The sequence below is a fragment of the Mauremys mutica genome, chromosome 2 (assembly GCF_020497125.1).
Source record: "Mauremys mutica isolate MM-2020 ecotype Southern chromosome 2, ASM2049712v1, whole genome shotgun sequence".
In the NCBI taxonomy this organism is placed as follows: Eukaryota; Metazoa; Chordata; order Testudines; family Geoemydidae; genus Mauremys; species Mauremys mutica.
Genome location: NC_059073.1, coordinates 255,326,809 through 255,348,943, shown reverse-complemented (window position 1 = coordinate 255,348,943; position 22,135 = coordinate 255,326,809). Strand labels below are relative to the sequence as shown.

The following is a 22,135-nucleotide window of genomic DNA, read 5'->3' as shown; positions in this document are numbered from 1 at the left end:
GGCTCCCTGCCTCATCACAGCGTATCTACTCATGGATCAAGGCCTGCATCCGCGAATGCTACGATCAGGCTAAGGTGCCTGCCCCGCCGATCACAGCCCACTCCACAAGAGCACAGGCCACCTCCGCGGTGTTCCTGGCTCAGGTCCTGACACAGGAAATATGCAGAGCTGCTATATGGTCTTCAATCCATACATTCACGTCACGCTATGCCATCACGCACCAGGTCAGAGACGATGCAGCCTTTGGGCATGCAGTGCACCAATCCGCAGTGCACTTCAACCCCACCGCCTAAACCAGGGGTCTCAAACATGCGGCCCGCGGAGCTCTTCCCTGCGGCCCGCGGAGCTCCCCAGGGGAGCTCCGCAGGGGCCCCCAAGAGAAAAGCGGAGGCTCCCGCCTCCGCCCCTCTCCTGGAGGGCTCCCAGCAGATTTGCTGTCTGCTGCCGCAGGGTCCTAGTGCCTGCCCCTGCCAGTACTGGCAAGGCAGGCTTCCCTTACCCTGAGCCTCTCCAACCCCAAACCCTCAGCCCCAGCCAGAGCCCTCATTCCCCCCGCACCCTAATCCTCAGCCCCAGCCCTGAGCACCCCCACATCATGAACCCCTCATCCCCCTGCACCCTAATCCTCAGCCCCAGCCAGAGCCCTCATCCCCCCACACCCTAATCCTCTGCCCCAGCCCTGAGCGCCCCCACATCATGAACCCCTCATCCCCCCGCACCCTAATCCTCTGCCCCAGCCCTGAGCGCCCCCACATCATGAACCCCTCATCCACAGCCCTCACCCCACACTCCAAACCTCTTCCCTAGCCCTGAGCCCCCTCGCATCATGAACTCCTCATCCACAGCCCTCACCCCACAGCCCAACCCTCTTCCCTAGCCCTGAGCCCCCTCCTGCATCATGTACCCCTCGCCCTCAGCCCCACAGCCCTCACCCCTGCACTCCCTCCTATCCCCAAACTCCGTCCCAAAGCCTGCACCCCCACCCCCTGCCGCAGCCTGGAGCCTGCATCGAGCACAGAGCCTGCATCCAGACCCCCTCCCCCACCCAAACTCCCTCCCAGAGCCTTAGGCAGTAAATCTAAGTGCGTGTTTTGTCCTTTGAGTGAGGTGCATTACTGAGTGTATATATTTATTAAAACTGCGCGCGCTTAGGGGAGGAGGTGGAGAAGAGACAGGGCAGGGGCGGGGCCTCATGGAAGGGGTGGATTGGGGGTGGGGCCAGGGGCAGCAAGGGGGCGTGTCAGTGATGCGGCCCTCGGGCCAATGCACTAGTCCTCATGCGGCCCTCGGGGTCATTTGAGTTTGAGACCCCTGGCCTAAACACAGGCTTGAGAGTTACCTACTTGGAATGGACATGAACAATCACTGAAGAAAAAATGGTTGCTCACCTTTTTGTAACTGTTCTTCAAGATGTGGTGTTCATGTCCATTCCAATACCCACCCTCCTGCCCCTCTGTCGGAGTGCTGGCAAGAAGGAACTGAGGGGGTGGAGGGTCTGCGGGCACCTATATAAGGCGCCATGGAGGCGCCACTCCAGAGGGCGCACAGGCCGACCCTATGGTGCTGCTAGGGGAAAATTTTCCAGCTGGCGTGCACGTGGCGCACGCATACCTGCTTGGAATGGACATGAACAACACATCTTGAAGAACAACAGTTACAAAAAGGTGAGTAACCGTTTTATCATGTAATTAAAGACTATTGCACAGACAACTTTAATTCTGGCATTTCCTAGCTTTTGAGTGCTTGAATTTTCAACCTTAATGACGTTCTTATAATGTATTTTGTGTGTGAGAATGAGACAATGACATTAAATACATTGTCATTTTCCACTACTGTAATGAGAGCTGGTTGGAAGATCTTGGTGACTGAAAATTCAGTGTCTTTCTCCCCCACCTCCTTTTATGACTTCCCTGCCACGCCACCCATTTTCCCCACTATATAACCAGTTCTGTTTGAAATTCTCATCCACATGTAACCCTTTTCAACCCCCTGTTCATGGTCATTCCTTGCTGCATTGTGTTGAATGTATCCACCCCTTCTCCTACCCTCTCCAAAGCATCTCTATTACTGAAGAGTGGTTAAAGTCTGCTTGTTCCGCCTTCCTCAGTGGCTCTGTTGCCACCTTAGATCAATAGGTCCTGGATCTGCTGTGCTCCTTGGATTAATTGTAGGTGTCTGTCTGTAGTTTATTGCTCTAGCTGGACTGTACAGCTTAAGGTACGGTGCCTTGACCTGGTAATTAGGTGATTCAATGAATATGCAACCCTTATGACCTGAATAATTATACTTCAATGCAATCAAAGATGAATTGGTTGTGAGAAGAAACTATCTTTATTAGGGAAAATGATGGGATGAAATTAAGGAAGGGGTGTAGGGTAAGATATAGGAACAAAAGAGTCATGGGAATTTGGGGAATAATGGTCTGTGGGCCTCAATCCTATGAGGTGCTGAGCACCCTCAGCTCCCATCCCATTAACCAGTGGGAGTTGGGGGCTTTGGCACGATGCCCTAAAAGAGTTGACCCAGAAATTAGCGTGGCCTCTTTTTTGGAAAGCTCTTAATGCCTTAATCCTTTTTGCTTATGATTAACTAGCGAAATGAATATAAACATATGTTCTGTGTGTCTTGTTTTTCCACCACCAACAGCATGAACAGGTTAAATACCTTGCCTAGAGGATTTGGATCTTTACCCGCTCTGGAGGTTCTTGACTTGACTTATAACAACTTAAATGAAAATTCCCTGTCTGGAAACTTCTTCTATCTGAGTAAGAAACTTTTTTTAAAAATCTATAAATCTTCCTGAAATGATGCTTTGCTTTCTGCCAGTGAAATTTATTTGATAGAGACCAAACTCCAATAGAATTTTTTAGATATATGTTTTTCTTCCTTGGGTCCTCTTGAATATTTCTACATAGCTCAGCAATACGTACCATTGATATACAGTCACCTGACACTATTGGGCATGCAAGGACTTGGTTAGTAATGGCATATTAGCTTTTTTGAGGGTAATATTTTCTTGAGCCACATACTTAGCTAAAATTTAATAGACGCTAACAAGCCTCATGGGACAATAAAGAATGTCACCTTGAGACGTGTTGACGATCTGAAAGTAACCACAACCAAGTTTCCAGAATTGTGTGTCTAGTTTTTATATATATGTTAAAACCATGTTAAGGTTACAAAGTCAAACACTCAGAAGTCATGAAATCTCAGAATTCTGATTGCTTTTGCAGCTTTAATTGAGTCTTTTTGTCCATATCTATTATGATAGTCTTTAATTATATTACCACACATTGTTTTTTCCATATGATCCTAGCCTTTTAAGTGAATTCAATATTACTTTTTATTCTCATTCAGTGTGTGGCCCCCGGCCTTATTTACTGCACACCATCCAAACTGCATTGAATACAGTACTGTTGATTTCCTCCAGGGCATTTCTATGGAGCGCTGCTCATACTGTAAGTGTTTAATGAAACATTAATGAATTTAGCTTAAGAACACTCTTCTGAGGTAGGGACATGGTATTCTTCCCCATTTTATAGGTGTGGAGCTGAGGCACAGAGAAACTAAGGCAAAAACAGTCCAAAGTGTCCACTGATTTTGGTTTCCTGACTTGAGACATCTAAGGCCTGATTTTTCAGAGTCCCTAGTGTTTTTACAGCAGTGTATATGTTCAAAGCACAGTGCCTCCTCCTCCCCCTGACTTCAGTTACAGTTGTGAACACTCGGCCTTTCTGCAAATCTGGCCCTAAGTATCTGTAGTAGGGCACCCAGAAAATGAGCAACACCGAATTAGTGGCCAACTGTGAACACTTTGGTTTATGTTTTTGCCCAGCAACAGATAGGAACTCTATGGCAGAGGCAGGGATAGAATCTAGTTCCCCAGGAAAGCATTCAACTTCCTTAAAAAAAAATTTCTCCTCCTTTTGCAATCCCTTACCTCATTCACTAGACACCTTCTAACTTCTGCAACAAGTGAGGCAAGGGTCCTACAGACAGCAGCTTCTTTCACTACACAACACTGATTCGTTCCCAGAGCTCCATCCTTCATGTGCACTGAATGAGGCAGGGTAGAAGAAATAGTATGTGATGTAATTAAAGACTGTATCATTAATGCAGGCACACACAGAGGCTCAATTATGGTTACACAGGTAATCTTTATTCTGGTGTTTCCTAACTTTTGAGTGTTTGACTTTTGCAACCTTAAAAACATTGTTGGAAAGAATATTATTGGAAGTGCAATCAGAGCCTTAAGCAGAAAAAGTGGCAAAGAGGTTAGAAGAGGCCATGCTGCTTGCTGAGAAGGACCTACTGATTATGATCCAATAGAAGGAAAATTTTAAATTATCAAAAAGTTAAAAATGATGACCACAATGCAACTAACAAGAAACTTGCAAAACAGATGTGCAACCTGCTCTCGGAAGGGATGGGAGGTCATAATCGTCATCCCAGTGTTCACTGTTGTGGTTTTTTTTTTTTGGTTTAATTTTCCTGAAAAGTACCATGCACAGCCACAGTGCTGTATAAATAGTAATAAGCTAAATGGATATATTGGGTTTTTCTTTTTCTTTTTTGAATTTTATCATTCTGTCTTCTTCTGCAGAGAGAGAGACTACCTATGAAAATATAAATGATTTGATTTGAACTCAGTTGTTTGTGTTCTACTATCCTGTTTTAAGATCTTTCCACAGCGCTGCATGTAGTTAAAGATAGGTGTAAATTCATTCCAAAACACAGCTTTTTTAATGCAAATTGGGTAATAACTAGGAATCAGATGTAATAAAGAGTAATTGCTCCTTCTGACAGCTGAGTATTGAAACTATGTGCCAGAACCTGCCAGAGTCTATTGTAGAAATTGTTAATTGTGTCAGTCCTTTTGGATATAGATGTTTTCCTGAACACACCAACAATACAAGGCAGTAAATCTAAATTTGACCTGCTTGTTGTTATTGTGAGCCCTGAGTATGTCAAAGGCTTTTCACCAAGTCAGGGTTATTAATCAAAGCTGACTCTCTTATTGATCAGACCTCAAATGGTTGGGCTATATGCCACCCTGTTTATATATTGCTGTTTAATTTGCAGCCACCCTGCGTGCACTCTATCTAAGTGACAACGATTTTGAAATCCTGCCGCCAGATATTGGGAAGCTCACAAAGTTGCAGATAGTAAGTAATTTATCTAAATTCTTGGAAAATCAATTCACTTTCACAGCCCTTGTAGCAGTAATATCTAGTCAATTTGAGAAGTAGTAGAGTTTATTTTTCAGGAATAACCACTACACCTGGTACTGTTACTTGTTTATCTTGTAAATAAATTGGAAGAATTGAGTGTTGGGGGGCAACGGGTGGGCAGAGAGTAAGTGTTCTCTTTTAGGCTGCTTTATTTTAACTGAAAATTGTTCTGACAACTTTATATTTTCTTTTAGCTGAGCCTTAGGGACAATGACCTGATATCACTGCCTAAAGAAATTGGTGAACTCACTCAGCTTAAGGAACTTCATATCCAGGGAAACCGTCTTACTGTGCTGCCCCCAGAACTAGGTAAGACTGTAGATGGTCCTTTGTTGTTTTGAGTAATGATTGACACAATGCACTTCCTGTTGATAACCTAAACCATCCGTTGATCTCCAAGAAATAGTCTTTGCTGAGGTTATCATTGCTGCTATTATCTGTTTATTCCCCCAGATACACACTCAGTTTCTCTCTTGTTGGGTTTGTGTGTATTTGGGAGAGGAAGGACTTGTGTTTGTCATGTTGCACATCTGGCTGCATTACCTGTTCCCATATTATATATGACCTGTGTATTAGTCAGTCAGATTGCAAAGTTTGCATACCGCATTCTGCTTTGTACATCATTTCTTTTAAAAACCTATTTTAATTGTCTGGAGCTAGTTGTGTTGAAATCATTGCTACAGTCAGCAAAAAAGAAATTTTGAATTCTCAATGCTTGGATAAAAGTGGCTTTCTTGAGCCTGTTTCTGTAGAAATGGAAGTTTGGTCAACAAAAGTAAGATTAGGCTAAGTTAGTTTTTTTTTTGTTTGTTTTTTGGTTAAAGTCTATATTTTGATAGCAAAAAATATTACGATGATCTGACAACTTTCCCTCAAAACAGTTGAACCAGCCGATGAACTATGGATTTGTGATTTCTGCCATTATCACTAGTAACTTAATTTTCTTTAACCAATGGTTTTCATTAGAAACTAAACCTCTGAGTGTGTAGCACATCTGCATTGCACTAGTGCATTTTGCATTATGTGCATTGACTTCAGTGGAGTTGTGCTCATTTTCTCAAAATCTCCATTTGGGTTAGTGTGTTTTATGATACCCTTCAAAAATGTCTTTTGGTGTAAATATGCGGTTGCTCTGCCTTCTGAATTGTGTCCTTGTCTCTACCAACTCCTATCAACTAATTGCTGCACGCACGCACTCACTCTTGTACACCTCTACCCCGATATAACGCTGTCCTCAGGAGTCAAAAAATCTTACCGTGTTCTAGGTGAAACCATGTTATATTGAACTTGCTTTGATCGGTCGGAGTGCGCAGCCCCCCCTCACCCCGCCCCCCGGAGCACTGCTTTACGGCGTTGTATCCGAATTCTGATACATCGGGTCACGTTATATCGGGGTAGAGGTGTATGTGTACACACTCTCTTGCTCTGTGTGTGTGTGTATCAAATAAAAAAGATATTCTTTTCTAAATCAACAATTCTTTGTTTACACGTATCACTAAGCTTTGTCCTAAAGCCATAGGAAAAGTGTCTGGTCGTCTTTGAGTGCTTGCTCATGTTGATTCCATTCTAGATGTGTGCGCACACCCACATGCATAGTTGTCAGACTTTTGCCTTAGCGGTATCCATAGGATTGGCTATGGCACCCCCACGAGTGCCACGCTCATGCGTCGTTATATCGGGCGCCACCAGCCCTGCGCTCTCTGTTTCTTCCTCCTGTGGTGGTTGGTCAGAGTGCCTCTCTCCCTTGCTTCCCGGGTGGTGAGCATTTTTCTTTACTCTTGGACCTTTGTGTTCCAGCTGTAAGTAGCTGTTAAGTATTGTAGTTAGTCAGTTAGGGTCCCAGCGGGGACTTTGCCCCACACAGGGCATGCCCTGGTTGCTGGGTTTTAAACCCTGTGCTGACTGTAATAGGCTTATGCCTGTTAGTGACCCGCATGGTAGCTATCTGAAGTGCCTGGGGAATTCCACATTAAAGAAAAGTGTTGCATCTGTAAGAACTTTGGTCCCAGGACACTGAAAGAACGTGACATTAATTTGCGGGCCCTCCTCCTGGAGGCTGCTCTTTGCCCAGCCTCAGAGCCAGCCCAGTCGGACACAACGCTCAGCACTTCGGCCTCTATGAATAGCGCACCCCCGGCACTGGGCTCTACCCAGCACCAATCATCTTTGTCGGTGCTCAAGAGGAGGGACCTGGCACTGAGCAAGTTGGACCAAGGGGCATAGGGTAAAGGACCCTGCTCAAGTTGCCTGCCCATGCTGGGAGCCACAAGAGGGGGCACGTCCCCAAGGGGACCTCTTACCCCCCCCCCCCAAGGGATCCTCCACTGACTCCAGGGAGCAGTGGGGGACCCAGACTGATGGCACAGTCAATGCCTTCTCAGCTCCCGGTTCCAGAGAGCAAAAGGACTCTCCCACTGTAGCCGGCACTGCGTGCGGTGATGGACCTGTCAAAGGCTCCTTATGAGGGCAATCTACCTGTGAAGGCCTCCCAGAAGGCGAGTGAGCATCGCCAGTCTACGGAGCCGAAGCAGAGCCCTTTGTCGCTGCGCCCTGGTCTCTGCATCGGTCCAGGTCACCGGTTCGCCGCCACAGATCACCGGTACTGCACTCCCAGTTTCAGCACTCATGCAGTCTCTCACCCAGAGGGGAGTGCAGGTTGCCATACAGTTGGCACTGGTCATCTTTGCACCGACGAGCACCATCACCAAGACCTCGGGGACACTCTCCAACATGGCGTTGTTCCCCCTACTCCCAGGACCGGTCTGTCTATTCGAGGTACCAGTCACCCACGGCAACTGTTAGCCACAGGACTTGGGTGTCGACGGTCCCACCCTGGTCACCGGAGGAGGATTTCTCCAGCATGGAGAGGGAGACAGCACTGTTGCGACTGGGATCCTGAGGTTGCATCCACCTCAGCGATGCTGACCAGGCAGCAGGTCCAGTGGCCAGTGCAATGGCGTTACTGGAAAGCCGGGGGTGTGCTGGTTATACTGATGCCCCTGTCTCACCAATCGTTGTCCGACATGGCAACCAAGTTCCAGGGGGCACTGAGAGCACCAGGCTCGGTGCATGAAGTGTTGGCGGGTGCTGAGATGGAAGAACAGGTGTCCACCCCAAAACCCTCTTCCTCTGCAGAGGATGATGCCCTGGGTCATTCTCCTCCACTCCAGACAAGGTGGTGGCAGAACCTTCCCATGCTATCCCACCAGATGATTTTAAGGAGCACCAAGCCCTGCTCTGAAGGGTGGCCACTAACTTAGGCCAAGAGTCAGAGATGGTGGACCAATCAGACACTTGGTTCAATGTGCGCTCCGCGTCCACTCCCGCATGGGTCGCACTCCTGGTGCGCAAAGGGGTCCTAAACATTGCCAAAGCCCTCTGGCAAACCCCGACCTCCATCCTGCCCATTTCCAAGATGGCCAAGAAAAAGTATTTTGTCCCAACCACAGGGTTGAATACTTATACACCCACCTACCTCCTGGTGTCGTTGGTTGTGTTGTCGGCAGCCAACGAAAAGGACAAGCAAAGGCATGCTAGTTTCACCCTCAAAAATAAGGAGGAAAATTTATTTCATAGCCAGTCTCCCAATTCTGAACCACCAGGCTCTTTGGGGCAATATAACTTTAACTGTGGGACTCCCTCCACAAGTTTAAGGACTCTATGCCCTAGGAGGTGGCCAAAGAGTTCAGGACCCTTGTTGAGGAGGGTACTGCAGCAGCTCTGTTCTACCTCCAGATGACGTGGGATGAGGTTAATTCTGTGACCAAGATGGTCATGAGGCGCAGTTCCTGGCTTCAGACCTCAGGCCTATCCTAAGAGACGCAGTCCTCAATACAAGATCTCCTGTTGGATGGAGTTGGGCTGTTTTTGGAACAGACAGACATGAGGCTGCACGGTCTGAGGGACACTCGGACCACCCTCTTTTCCCCGAGGATGCATATGTCTCAGTCAGCAAGGAAGCAATTCCAGCTGCCCCCACCGCCAACGCCTTGGCAGCCTCGGCAGGGCTTTGCGAGGAGAAGGGACACTGGTTTTAGTCGCCGCCACCCTTCTTCCTCTTGTCCACCTGTACAACCTGGCCCAGCGAAACACCACTGGGCCAGAAGCAGGTGTTTTGGGTGCGCACTCCAGACCCGCGCCCCCGTCACCTCCTCAGATCTGCCCCATCTTTTTTCCTCAGTTGTCTCCATCCCTACCCTTTGGCCTGGTTGAGAGTCACCTCGGACCACTGGGAACTAGAGATTGTCACCGCGCTACACCCAGTGATGAGGTGCCAAAATCTTAACAACGGGTTCCCTATAAAAAGTTCTGATTTAAGGGATGTGCGACAGCATGTATTTTTTGTACCAATAGGGTTACCATACGTCCATATTTTCCCAGGAGGTGATTAAGAACCGAAAAGCCTGACATGTCCAGGAAAATACAGATGTATTTTAATCCTACCTAAAGTTCTTTTTTAAAAAGATGGGGCTGAACTAGAAATGAGCTCCGTTTCACATGTGTGGGTGGTGATCAGGGACAGTCTCAATTTTTGGGTCTTTTTCTTATATAGGCTCCTATTACCCCTCACCCCCGTCCCGATTTTTCACACTTGCTGTCTGTGCACATGTGTGGGTCCCAGCTGCTCCCTGCCCCCCCTCATTAAAGCAGGTGTGCAGGGTTACTGCCCTGGGAACTGCAGGGCACCAGTGGATGTGGGGCTGGCTGCAGATAGGGGCGTGGGGCAGGGCTAGCTGGAGGCAGGGAGTGACACGGGCTGGCTGTGGGCAGGTGATGCAGACGGGCGGGCTGCGGGCGGCTGCGGGCAGGGGGTGGCTGCAGGCAGGGGGTGGCTGTGGCAGGGGCTGCGGGCAGAGGCTGGCTGCGGGCAGAGGCTGGCTGCGGCAAGGGCTGGCTGTGGGCAGAGGGCGGCTGTGGGCAGGGGCTGGCTGCGGGTGGCTGTGGGCAGGGGGTGGGGCAGGGGGCGGCTGCGGGCAGGGGGCGGCTGCGGCTGGCTGGGGGCAGGGGCTGGCTGCGGGCAGAGGGCGGCTATGGGCAGGGGGTGGGGCAGGGGCTGGCTGGGGGCAGGGGCTGGCTGTGGGTGGCTGGGGCTGGCTGGGGGTAGGGGGTGGCTGTAGCAGGGGGTGGCTGGGGGCAGGGAAGGCGGGGGAGGGGCGCAGATACTCACATGGGGGGGGGGGCTGGGAGCAGCAGGACGCAGCCGGGGACCCACCAGGCAGCAGCAGGAGCCCCAGGGCCAGAGGTCCAAAGAGCAGGAGCAGCAACAGGGCCAGGATGCAGCTCACATGGCTCCCGCAGCGCAGCGCAGCGCCCCCCGGCGGCCGGGAGGAGGAATTACAGGCTTCCCAGGCAGAGCCCATCAAAGCTTCCCTCGCAGGGAAGCTAGTTAACAAGCGGTTCTAAATTTAACAACGGGTTCGTGCGAACCGGCTCCAGCTCACCCCTGGCTACACCCTTCTGTTTTTGCTTCCACCCTCCCCCGCCGCCTCTCTTCCCTGTCCCTCTTCAGAGACCCTTCTCATGAGCAACTTCTCATTCAGGAGGAGACAGCCTCCTACAACTGTGGGTGGTGGAGGAAGTCCCTCAAGAAACGAGGGGGAAAGGTTTCTACTTCCGCTATTTCCTGATTCTAAAAGCAAAAGGGGGCCTAAGACCCATTCTGGATCTGAAGGACCCGGCAAGTACCTCAAGAAGTTAAAATTTCGCATGGTTTCACTGGCATCCATCATCCCCCTCCGTGGATCCGGAAAACTAGTAAGCTGCTCTCGACTTGAAAGATGCTTATTTCCATATCTCTATTTTCCAAGGACACAGATAGTTCCTCCATTTTATGGTGGGCCAGTGCCATTTCCAGTTCATGGTGCTTCCCTTTGGCCTCTCCTCAGCCCCGCGGGTATATACAAAATGTATGGCCCCAGTAGCCACTTACCTGAGGCATCGGAGGGGTCCAGGTCTATCCTTATCGTGACGATTGGCTCATCAAAGACAGATCGTGGGATCAAGTGCAGAGCAGCCTCGATCTGGTGCGTTCTACATGCCACGACCTGAGCCTGTTAATGAACGAAAAGAAATCAACCCTCATACCAGTGCAATGGAAGAGTTCATCAGGACATGCCTTGATTACTCGTGGGTGAGGGCATTCCTTCCGGAGGCTTGTTTCTGAGCCACATTGGATAAAATCTCCCGTTTAAGGAGCCACCGCCTACACTTGCCTAAGGTTGTTAGGCCACATCATTGCCTGTATTTATGTGATCCATCACCTCCGGCCACTGCAGGCATAGTTGGTGTCAGTCTACATCCCCAACAAGCATGACCTGGACCTGGTAGTCAGGGTGCTGGACCACATCTGGTCATCACTGGCATGGTGATTGGACCTCACATGGGTGTTGCAGGGAGTCCCCTTTGCAGCCTCATCCCAGTTGCTAACTCTGGTGTCGGATGCCTCGGGCCTGGGCTGGGGACCCCACCTGAGCCAGGGCCGCCCAGAGGATTCAAGGGGCCTGGGGTCTTCGGCGGCGCTGCCGAAGATCTGGCACTGCAGCGGGGGGCGGGGGGGGAGAGTGTCCTTCTGCCTCGGGACCCGCCACCGCGGGTCTTTGGGGCACTTCGGCAGTGGGTCCTGGAGCAGAAGGACCCCCCACCGCGGAAGATGCTCTGGTGGGGGCCCTGGCCCCGCAAGAGTTTTCCAGGGCCCCCAGAGTGAGTGAAAGACCCGGCTCCAGGGGCCCCAAAAAACTCTCGTGGGGGCCCCAGGCCTGAGGCAAATTGCCCCACTTGCCCCCTTCCCACCCCCCGGGCGGCCCTGACCTGGGCAAGCTCAGTATGCAAGGGTGCTGGTTGGGGGTCGACTGCTCCCTCCACGTAAATGTCAGGAGCTCATGGCGGTTCGCTGGCCTGTCAAGTTTTTTGGTCCCATTTACAAGGCCAAGTGGTTCAAGTCCTGATGGACATCACCACCACAATGTTTGTTTTATATCAAGAATTCTCAACTTTTTTTCTTTCTGAGCGCCCTCCTCCCCCTCCCACCCCTACCTCCCAACATGCTATTAAAAACTCCATAGCTCTCCTGTGCCACAACTGTTTTTTGCATATAAAAGCCAGGGCCAGCATTAGGTGGTAGCAAGCAGGGCAATTGCCCAGGGCCCTACGCCCCATGAAACTAAGTTGCTAAGTACCACCCTGAAAATGCTGGGGCTGTATGTCCCAGGCCTGGCACATAAGCGGTTCAAATCTCAGCAGCCTCAGGGACAAGGGAGTCAGCCTCAGCAGGACCCCTCACAAGAAGGCCAAGGGCTACAAGTGCCGCCCGAATCACTCTCCTCCACCCCCTGCTCAGTCAGGCTCTACCCGGAATAAGCAAGGGCCAAGCGACCATTTTGAGGGTGCGCCAGAGGGCGACCTACCAGACTATTCCCTGGATCCATCTTCCTGGTTTTTTTTCCAGCTGCCTTTCCCTTTTTCCTCCCTGCATGAACCACAATAACCTCAGACCGCTGGGTCCTGAGCACAGGGGCGCAGGGCTATATTCTCCAGTTTCTTTCTACCCACTCCTCACCCCTCTTCAGGGACCCTTTTCACAAGAGTCTCCTCATGCAGGAGGTTCAAGGGTTGCTGCAGCTGGGGTGATGAAGGGAGTTCCTCTAGAGTACAGGAACAGGGGCTTTTATTTCCGATACTTTTTAATCCCAAAAGTAGTCTACATCCCATTCTGGGACCTGCAAGACCTCAACAAGTACCTAAAGAAGCTGAAGTTGTGCATGGTCTCCCTGGCCTCGATCATCCCCTCCCTGGATCCGGGAGACTGGTATGCCACCCTCGACCTAAAGGATGCATACTTCCATGTAGCAATCTTCCAAGGGCACGGACATTTTCTCCAATTCATGGTGGGACCTGGCCACTGTCAATTTACGATCCTCCCGTTTGGCCTGGCAACAGCACTGAGTGTGTTTACCAAGTGCCTGTTGGTGGTGGCGGCTTACCTCAGGCGCCGGTGTATCCAGATCTATCCGTACTTCAACAACTGGTCAAGGGCAGCTCCAGGTCTCGGGTCCAAAAGGATGTCATGGTACTGCAAGCCACATGCCGCTCCCTCGGCCTACTGGTGAACAACATAAAATCTGTTAGTTCCAGTGAAAGGATAAAATTAACGGAGCAGTGCTCGACTTGACCTGCACAAGAGCATTCCTGCCACTAGAAAGGTTTTGGACATTGACAGACCTTATCGCAGATGTGTCCGCGTTCCCCTTGACTACAGCCAGGGTCTGCCTGTGTCTGCTGGGCCACATGACAGCTTGCACGTACGTTGTCCACTATGCCAGGCTCCAGATGTGGCCCCTGCAACAATGGCTGACAATGGTCTATTTCCAGTCCAGAGATCACCTGGAAAAGATCGTTACCATCTCTTCCCCCGCCCCCAACCATACCAGCAATACTCACCTCACTGCAATGGTGGACTGATCATGAGAGCGTCCTAAAGGGAGTTCCATTCGACAGCTCCCCTCACTCCATTGAGTTGGTGTCAGATACCTCGGTTGGGGTCCACATCTCGGAGATCTCCAGACCCCAGGTATGTGGCTCTCGGAGGAGATGGCGCTCCACAGAAATGTCAAAGAACTCAGAGCAGTCCGATTGACCATGAAGCGTCTTTCTACACCACCTGTCGGGCAAGGTGATGAGAGTCCTGATGGACAACACAGCCATGATGTTCTACGTCAACAGGCAAGGGGGACCGTGCTCATCAGCTCTCTGCCAAGAGGCACTCCATCTCTGGAGCTTCTGCATAGACTACAAGATCCACCTAGAAGCTTGTCATCTCCCTGGTGTCAAAAACACGATAGCGGATCACCTCAGCAGGGCCTCTCGTCTTACCACAAGTGGTCGCTCCACCAGGAAGTAACCTACATGGTGGGGAACTCCCCAAGTGGACCTGTTCATCACCAGGCAGAACAGAAAATGTCATTGGTTTTGTTCTCAGCAAGGTCTGTGAAAGGACTCCCTCTCCAACGCCTTCCTCCTGTCATGGTTGAGGAGGCTGATGTACGCGTTCCCTCCAATCCCACTCATTGCCAAGGTCCTGTCAAAGATCGAGAGACAGGGCTCAAGTTATCATGATTGCCCCGGCATGGCCTTGCCAGCACTAATTTGGCACACTCATTAACCTGTTAGTGGCTCTTCCCTGGCCCCTGCCCAACCAATCAGACATGCTGTCACAGGACCCCGGTCAGCTCTTACACCCCAACCTCACGTCCTTCCACCTCTCGGCATGGATGCTGCATGGCTGAACCCGGAGGAGCAGACCTGTTTGGCGGTTCAACAGGTCCTCCTGGAAAGTAGGAAGCCCTCAACTAGACTTACCTGGGCAAGTGGACAAGGTTTTCCCACTGAGTATCCAAGCATAGTATATCTCCCTTGTGCTCTTCCATACAGGCGGTCCTGGACTACCTGCTGTATTTGAGGAACCAGGGCCTGGCGCACACTTCCATTAGAGTGCATCTTGCGGCCATCTCCGCTTTTCACTTGCCGATCCTAGGAGATGTGGTGGTTTTTCACGACGTGACTGTCAGATTCTTGAGAGGGCTCGAGACACTCTTCCCGCAGGTACGGGCTCCTGTACCACAGTGGGATCTTAACTTGGTCCTCTCTAGGCTCGTAGGCCTGCTCTTTGAGCCACTGGGCTCCTGCTCCCTTTCCAGTCTGTCATGGAAGGTTGCATTCCTGGTTGCGGTGACATTGGCGAGATGAGTCTCTGAGATTAGAGCCTTGACCTCAGAACCACCGTACATGGTCTACAAAAATAAGGTTCAACTGCGGCCCTACCCGATCTTTCTGCTGAAGGTCCTGTCTACCTTCCATATGAACCAGGACATTTTCCTCCCAGTGTTCTGTCCCACACCGCACAAGACCAGCAAAAAGAGGTATCTTTAAGCACTGGACGTCCGAAGGGCCTTGGCTTTTTATTTACAATGTACCAAGCCTTTCTGTAAACCAACTCAGCTCCTCATTGCTACAGTGAATAGAATGAAGGGCCTTCCATTGTCCTCGCAGAGGATTTCCAATTGAATCACCTCATTCATAAAGACCTGTTCTGACCTGGCGGAGGTTCTGCCACCGCCGATTGTCAGAGCCCACTCGACTAGAGCTCAGTAGTCTTCGGTGGCCTTCCTGGCACACATCCCTATCCAGGACATCTGTAGAGCCGCAACGTAGTCCTCCATCCACATGTTCACGGCTCATTATGCCATCACTCAGCAGGCCAGGGACGACGCAGGGTTTGTCAGAGCTGTGTTGCAATCTACACGTCTGTGAACTCCTACCCATCTCCAGGGGTGCTGCTTTGGAGTCACCTAATATGGAATGGACATGAGCAAGCACTCGAAGAAGAAAAGACAGTTACCTTTTCCATAATGGGTGTTCTTTGAGATGTGTTGCTCATGTCCATTCTCTGGCCCACCTTCCTTCTCCACTGTTGGAGTTTCCAGCAAGAAGGAACTGAGGGTGGGGGGAGCCGGCGGAGTCCCGTATACCGCACCATGTGGTGCACCACTCCAAAGGGCGCCAGAGCTGGTCCCGTACAGGTACTGCTGAGCGGAAAACGTCCGGCATCGGTGCATGTGGTGAGCGCACACACCTAATATGGAATGGACACGAATAACATCTCAAAGAACAACAGTTATGAAAGGTAGGTAACCATTTTACTTTTGGTGTGGAGGGAGTGGGTTTGTTTTGATTTTGTTTAGTCACCATGTCTGTCTTTATCAGTGTAGCAACTGTAGATGCTGACAGCTCTTTTTGTCTCACCATTGATGGATGAAAGCTGTTCTTCTGCTTCCTTAATTTTAGGTGTTTTGTTTTAAAATATCATGACACTGGCATACTTTTTCTTTAGCCTTCTTTCAAAGCTATGTTTAATCGCATTCATTTAAAACAATATTTTGGAAACATGCAGTATTTATATAAATGTAATTTTCTATAGATTTCTTATTTTAGAGTCCTGGAATTCTCCAGGAAGTGGAAGATGTGCCCTGTAATGAGTCTATCCAATTTCTGTGGCTAACTAAGGTTTCTAAACATACTGTTGCCACAGAAGTGTAATAGCAAATTAATATTAAGTAATTTTACCATATTATACACATGGTGAATTATACATATTTACATAGATATCTCAAGGGAAAAAAACTTGTACAAAGTTCTTCTTGGAATTTATCCAGGGATGAGCTGCTAAATAAACAAATGTTTCAATCAGATATTGTGTAAAACCTGTTCCTGTTTGTCTGCATCACAAAATATGGACATAGCTTGGTGTAAAAGAGGTGTTGCTGCTGCTTACTAGACAACCTAGACAACCTTTTCCTTTAATACATGCATTACAAGGTATAACTTATGAATCTTCCAGTATTTCATGTTCTTATACTGGATTCTCACTTATGATATAGTGAAATAGCCTATTTCTGTGCCATGCATAATGTCAGAAATATATTAAATATTTAAAGAATGTGAGACTTTTAGGTTAATTTCTGAAAAGTCACATCTCAGAATCTAGATTTGTATTTTAGGCTTTATGTAAGCACATTTATTATGAGAAAAGGATTATGCTTTCTGTATATATTCACTGGTTAAAATTAATGAAGCATGGTGGTAGCCCTGTAATGTATTGTCATCTCTTGTCCTCCTTTTTCCTGTTTTTCCTTCCACACTGCCTCTTTACTTTCACTGATTGCATAATGTCTAAAATTAGATTGTAAACTTCTCATAGCAGAGGCTAGTCTTATTTGTTCTGGTCAGTACTTTTGGTGCTGTGTACAGTCTAGTGGATAGAGCAGTAGATGGAGACTCAGGAAATCTGGGCTCTGTTCCTGGCTCTGCCACTGGCTTGCTGGGTAGCCTGGGGCAAGTCGCTTCACCTCCCTGTGCCTCGTTTTGCCTTCTGTAAAGTCGGAACGATGATACTCACCTCCTTGGTAAGGTGTTATATAAGAGGTAGGTATTATGCAATACCTCACCATTTGTTGTAATACCTTAGTTGGCATCTTTCAGCCAACTCCTGGCTTCTTAATCTCATAAACAAAATGATACGGTAAAGAGAACTGTTCAAACCGCTTTGTGCTGTACATATTAGACAAATCAATTTTTAACCAGCAGATGTTACTTGCATGAAATCGCAGTAATGCTGTTTACTTTTTTTTTTGTTTTTAAATCAATCTTCACACATTCACCTTCTTTCTCTCTGAATTTCAGGTGGAAAAGGCATTTGACTTATGAGGGTTCATGGTCTGGGGCCTTGCAGAAAAAAATGAGTCTTTAGGTACTCAAGATATCAATGGATGGGCACAGTACAAATACTAGAAGAGGACAGAATTTATTTGAATGATGAGAGGGAGAGGGGGCCTGATGAATTGGGATAAGGTCATTCATAGAGGGGGAAGTATGGAAGAAGGCATGAACAAATGAGTGGGTGAAGGAAAGGACGGGCAACAGGACAAGAATCACTGGTAAAGTGAAAGGAGTAAAATGTTGACTTGGAAGAGAAACAATTGTTAACAAATTCCACTTTTCAGAATATTGGCAAGGGAGGGATAGCTCAGTGGTTTGAGCATTGGCCTGCTAAACCTAGGGTTGTAAATTCAATCCTTGAGGGGGCCATTTAGGGATCTGGGGCAAAAATCTGTCTGGGGATTGGTCCTGTTTTGAGCAGGGGGTTGGACTAGATGACCTCCTGAGGTCCCTTCCAACCCTGACGTTCTATGCTTCCATCCAGTATTGTTGAGTATGGCATTATTCAGTGTGAGAGTCAGCAAAGAGTAGAACCAGCCTGTGTGTTTTTATTTAGCAGGGACTACCTGTCATTAATGTAAGAAAGAAACAAGGAAAGAACAAATATATTCTTGCCCAAGAGGGAACAAGAACACACTTCATACAGTGCATTCTCTTGATTAGGAGGCTTATCTGTAAATACAGTATGTGTGACTGATGAATGGAGGAAATGGCTGGGGGTGGATGTGTGGAATTCACAGCTTGTTTTTTATCATTTGTCTCTCCAAACCCAGTTCATGAGGAATGGTGGTGGGCAGTCATATATAAACTTTAAAGAGGTGTTGGCATTTTTTCCTAGCATTTAAAAGGTTATGTGCGGCAGTGTGAGACAAATAAATCATGATTCACTGCAACAACAGAGTTGCAGTCAGTTTATATAAATTGCCAAGGAAGCACTAAATCTGTCACTTTGTGTATTCTGACCATTTAACAATTGGAATGATGCTTGGAAAGAAAGCTGAATAGAAACAAGGAACCAAAGCAAAGTGGCGAATGCAATTAGTAAGATCAATGGTTGGTGTTTCGAAGTTCATTGTTTGATCATCTCAGTGAACCCCAGTGTGATGCTATCTAAAAGATTACAGTAATGGGGGAGAAGGGTACCAAGCAAAAGTCTAGTGTGTAGCACAGAATCATTGATAAAGCTGCAGTCATTTGTGACTGAAGAATGGGAATAAATGGTTTGACCAGCCCCACAACTTCACTGAGAATGTAACCTGTCGTTTTAGTTTCACTTGTTTCAGACCTAGCAAATAACATAATTTAAAAAAAAAAATCTTACCCTGATGATATCCTCTTGTTAGTCTGAAGCCTCCACAGTTGGCTTGCTTACAAGCATGGGAGAAACAATGAATTTTCTACATGAGCACTTTTAATTAAGTTATCAACTTTTTCCAATCTGGGTATCAAAAGCAGTTAGCTTTTCGAAATGGCATTGAGTGTTGTATTAACCTATCAAATAGTTTCCCCATACTAAGGAAAATGCTAAGCTTGTGACTATGAAATTCGATTAATATTTGCAAATCTGGGCATTTCTTTTCCAATTAGTCTTTTCAAAAGCTCTGTTTGTGAAGCTGGCCTTTTTTTTACCTTGATTGGGATGTAGTGTTTATGTAGCTAAATATGCTATCCTGTAATATGTATCTTTTTCCCTTACAGTGCAGGAAAACTGAAAAATCCTCAGAGTAATTCTCCCATCACTTCTAAATTTTAAATAGCTAAATTATTTTCTTTGAGTAAAGGATCAAAGTTCAGGGATTTAGCGCAAGGAATGTTATTGGAAATCATCTATTCCTGTGAGTATCTGCCATATGAAAGAACTTTAAAGAGTCCCTGGTCTGAAATCTGTAACTTTAAAATTGTGTGCAAAATAGTGTAGTTACTACAGTTCTTTATGCACATAGGGCTTTTCACATGCAAATAGAGATTCATCAAGCAAATGCACATGCAGATAAGTGCTCAGTGTTTCAGACATACCTTTGGCTTCATTCCTTTCAAAATTTACCCCCTAAAGTCAATAATTTAGACCATTCCTAGAACTAATCTTTCTCACGTACATTGCTACAGTCTTGCTACACATACATTTTGTGATTGCTCAGTGGTTAAGTTAGAATATATCCACAGTTGAGCATAAAGCATATGTGCTCAGTGCTCTATATGTACTTGTGTTCAGTTCTCACACATAATGTCAGGTAGTGAATTTCCTTTAGATTTCATAAAATAAGCAGAGTTAGCCCTGGTTCATACTTGGGTAGGAGGTCTCCATGGGAAACCAGTGTGCTCCAGTAGTGATTCAGAAGACAATATTTATCCCTGTGAATATACACTCTGCTAATGCCTCAGCATGGTGTTGAATTTTTTTTATCCAAGCAAAATGAAGGCAAAAATTGTATGTTTTGATAGATCTCTAAATGGGGACAGGAGTGGTATAGAGAGTTAAACAGCAGAATGTCAGGAGCTATTCCATATCGGTCATGTGGCCTCCAGCACACTCTCTTGTTTATCCACAAGAGTGTCGTCAGTGGATGAGTGGGAGTTGGGAGGAAAGAAAAGTGGGCATTCTGCCGAGCTTGAAGCCCAGAGAAGGGATTGTAGCAGAAATGTTTCAGTCCTTACTTTAGACATCTTGGTAGAGCTGGCCAAAAGGACAGGTGAGAAATGTTATGATTTAAAACAAACAAAAAACAAAAACATTTCCTTTAAATTTTGAAATTTAAAAAACTTTGGTCAGCTCTATGCAATAGTTTAAATACTGCTATTTTTTCTCTTCAGAAAAGCAAACTAAACAAAATGAGTTTCCCTTTTAAAAAAAAAAAAAAGTTTGTGTGAAACAGAACTCCAACTCCTCATCTATCTGTATAAAGCATCACTGCATCCTCATCAGCATCACAGCACTGTTCTGCTCAGGAGTACTATGCTTGTGCCAACAGTCATTTAGTACTAGTGAGAAGCCTGGGTATCTTGGGAACATTGGGATACCAGTTTCTAAGTGATTACTTTGGAGTGGCCGTTTGGTAACCTACCATTTAAAAAGTCATCCTAGAGATGTGCTCTGGATTTGGAGTTAAGGTGTAGATGAGAGAACAGCATGAAAAGCTTCACTGAACTTCATAATGATGTCCCTGGCTTGTGGATAAATGGCAGAATTTATCTTCCGAGGCCATCAACCTGATACTTATTAGTTAAAATATAATAATAGAAAAATGGATTTAATGGTTTGGACCAGAATGAGTGTTTATTTTGAGAAAACGTTTTTAGACATGTTTGAGTAATTCAGTTGTGTTGCTTAAAAACAAGCCAACATTTCTTATTCATTTAGAGGCAAGTGTAGTAGCTGAGACACCTTTGAACTCCTAGTTTGAAATTGCTATCAGCTTGGAAGCTAATCATTTCCCATTGAAGGGACACTGTGCAGGAATCTCGAGTAACTGGGAATATCCTGTAGGGTGGTTTTAGATGTTGGTAAAATATGTAAGCCATTTCAAGGTAAATTGGGTTGCTGATCCTCTAAGTCCATAATATTGGATGTTTTGTTAAAACTTCTTGATATTAAACTCCTTTGACATCACAGTCATTCATTTTTCTTCCAAGAAAAGATGCTCACCACAATGGGCCTGTGACACAACATTCTTCTTTGATTCTTGCTGTTGTTATGGATGCATTTTGCAAGGGCCATCAGTTTACTAGATGGGATCCCAGTAAGCCACTAAACTCGTGAAAATGTGCAATCTGTACTGAATAAGATATTGAAATGCACAACAAAATATGACTAAGACAGTGAAAATCTTCCAGCATCGTATTTGACCATTCAGAGAGAGCACTGAAACTATTTTGTACATCTGCATTGAAGAAAAAATTTGTTTCACTTACACTATGAATGGCAGATAACAGAATTTACCAAGACTTCAGTTTTCTTTAGATAGCTTTAAAAAAGAAAAAATTCAGATGAATCTCTTGGATTCTTGTCACAATGCTGTTTCTTCTCCAATTCCTCGTATCTACCCACGCAGTGGCATCAGCATGGTTGCCTTGGTACCTGCTCCTGAAGGATGTGTGCGGTGGAGTTTGGCTGTTTAAATAGCATGATTTGTCATCTAAAAGTATAAGTAATTAGCACGATGTTTGTCTAGTGGTACCTTGTGTACTGCATTGAAGTTCTAATTTCATGGCTTTTATCTATGTATGCTAATATGTTTTCTGATTCTCTAATCATTCCTCTAAGGTCGGATTTGTTGGAAATATCTGGTAGTAGAAATTGATTAGAGTTCTCCCCTTCTTCTTGGAGACATAACTAATAGAATTGGAGTCACCAATCTTCCAGTGACTTGAAGTACAGAACCCTGAGTTTTTCTGATTGGCTCAGTTACATTTTTCTCCTGTGCTTATTACCTGCAATTTTGTATACTGGAGAAGTTCAGCTCATTTTATGCATTCTGTTTTTTCCAAGACTCATATTCAGTCTTGACACATTTTTCAGCCAAGTTCCCTAATGCCTGACTTTCCATTATGCTTTGGTATCATGATTTCAGCTGACCTTTATTATGAGGTTTAAATTTCATGTAAATATCTGAAAGAAGTCTTAAAAACAAAGTGCA

At 46.8% G+C, this 22,135-nt stretch overlaps 1 protein-coding gene across 1 annotated transcript in view; it reads left to right on the top strand.

The window, feature by feature from the left end:
- Positions 1-22,135, top strand: part of RSU1 (Ras suppressor protein 1) — a 203,154-nt gene that overhangs the window by 65,545 nt on the left and 115,474 nt on the right. The window contains exons 5-7 of the mRNA XM_045008255.1: positions 2,647-2,765; positions 5,083-5,165; positions 5,426-5,540. Coding sequence (XP_044864190.1) covers positions 2,647-2,765; positions 5,083-5,165; positions 5,426-5,540 — 317 coding nt within the window. The remainder of the gene's footprint in view (positions 1-2,646; positions 2,766-5,082; positions 5,166-5,425; positions 5,541-22,135) is intronic.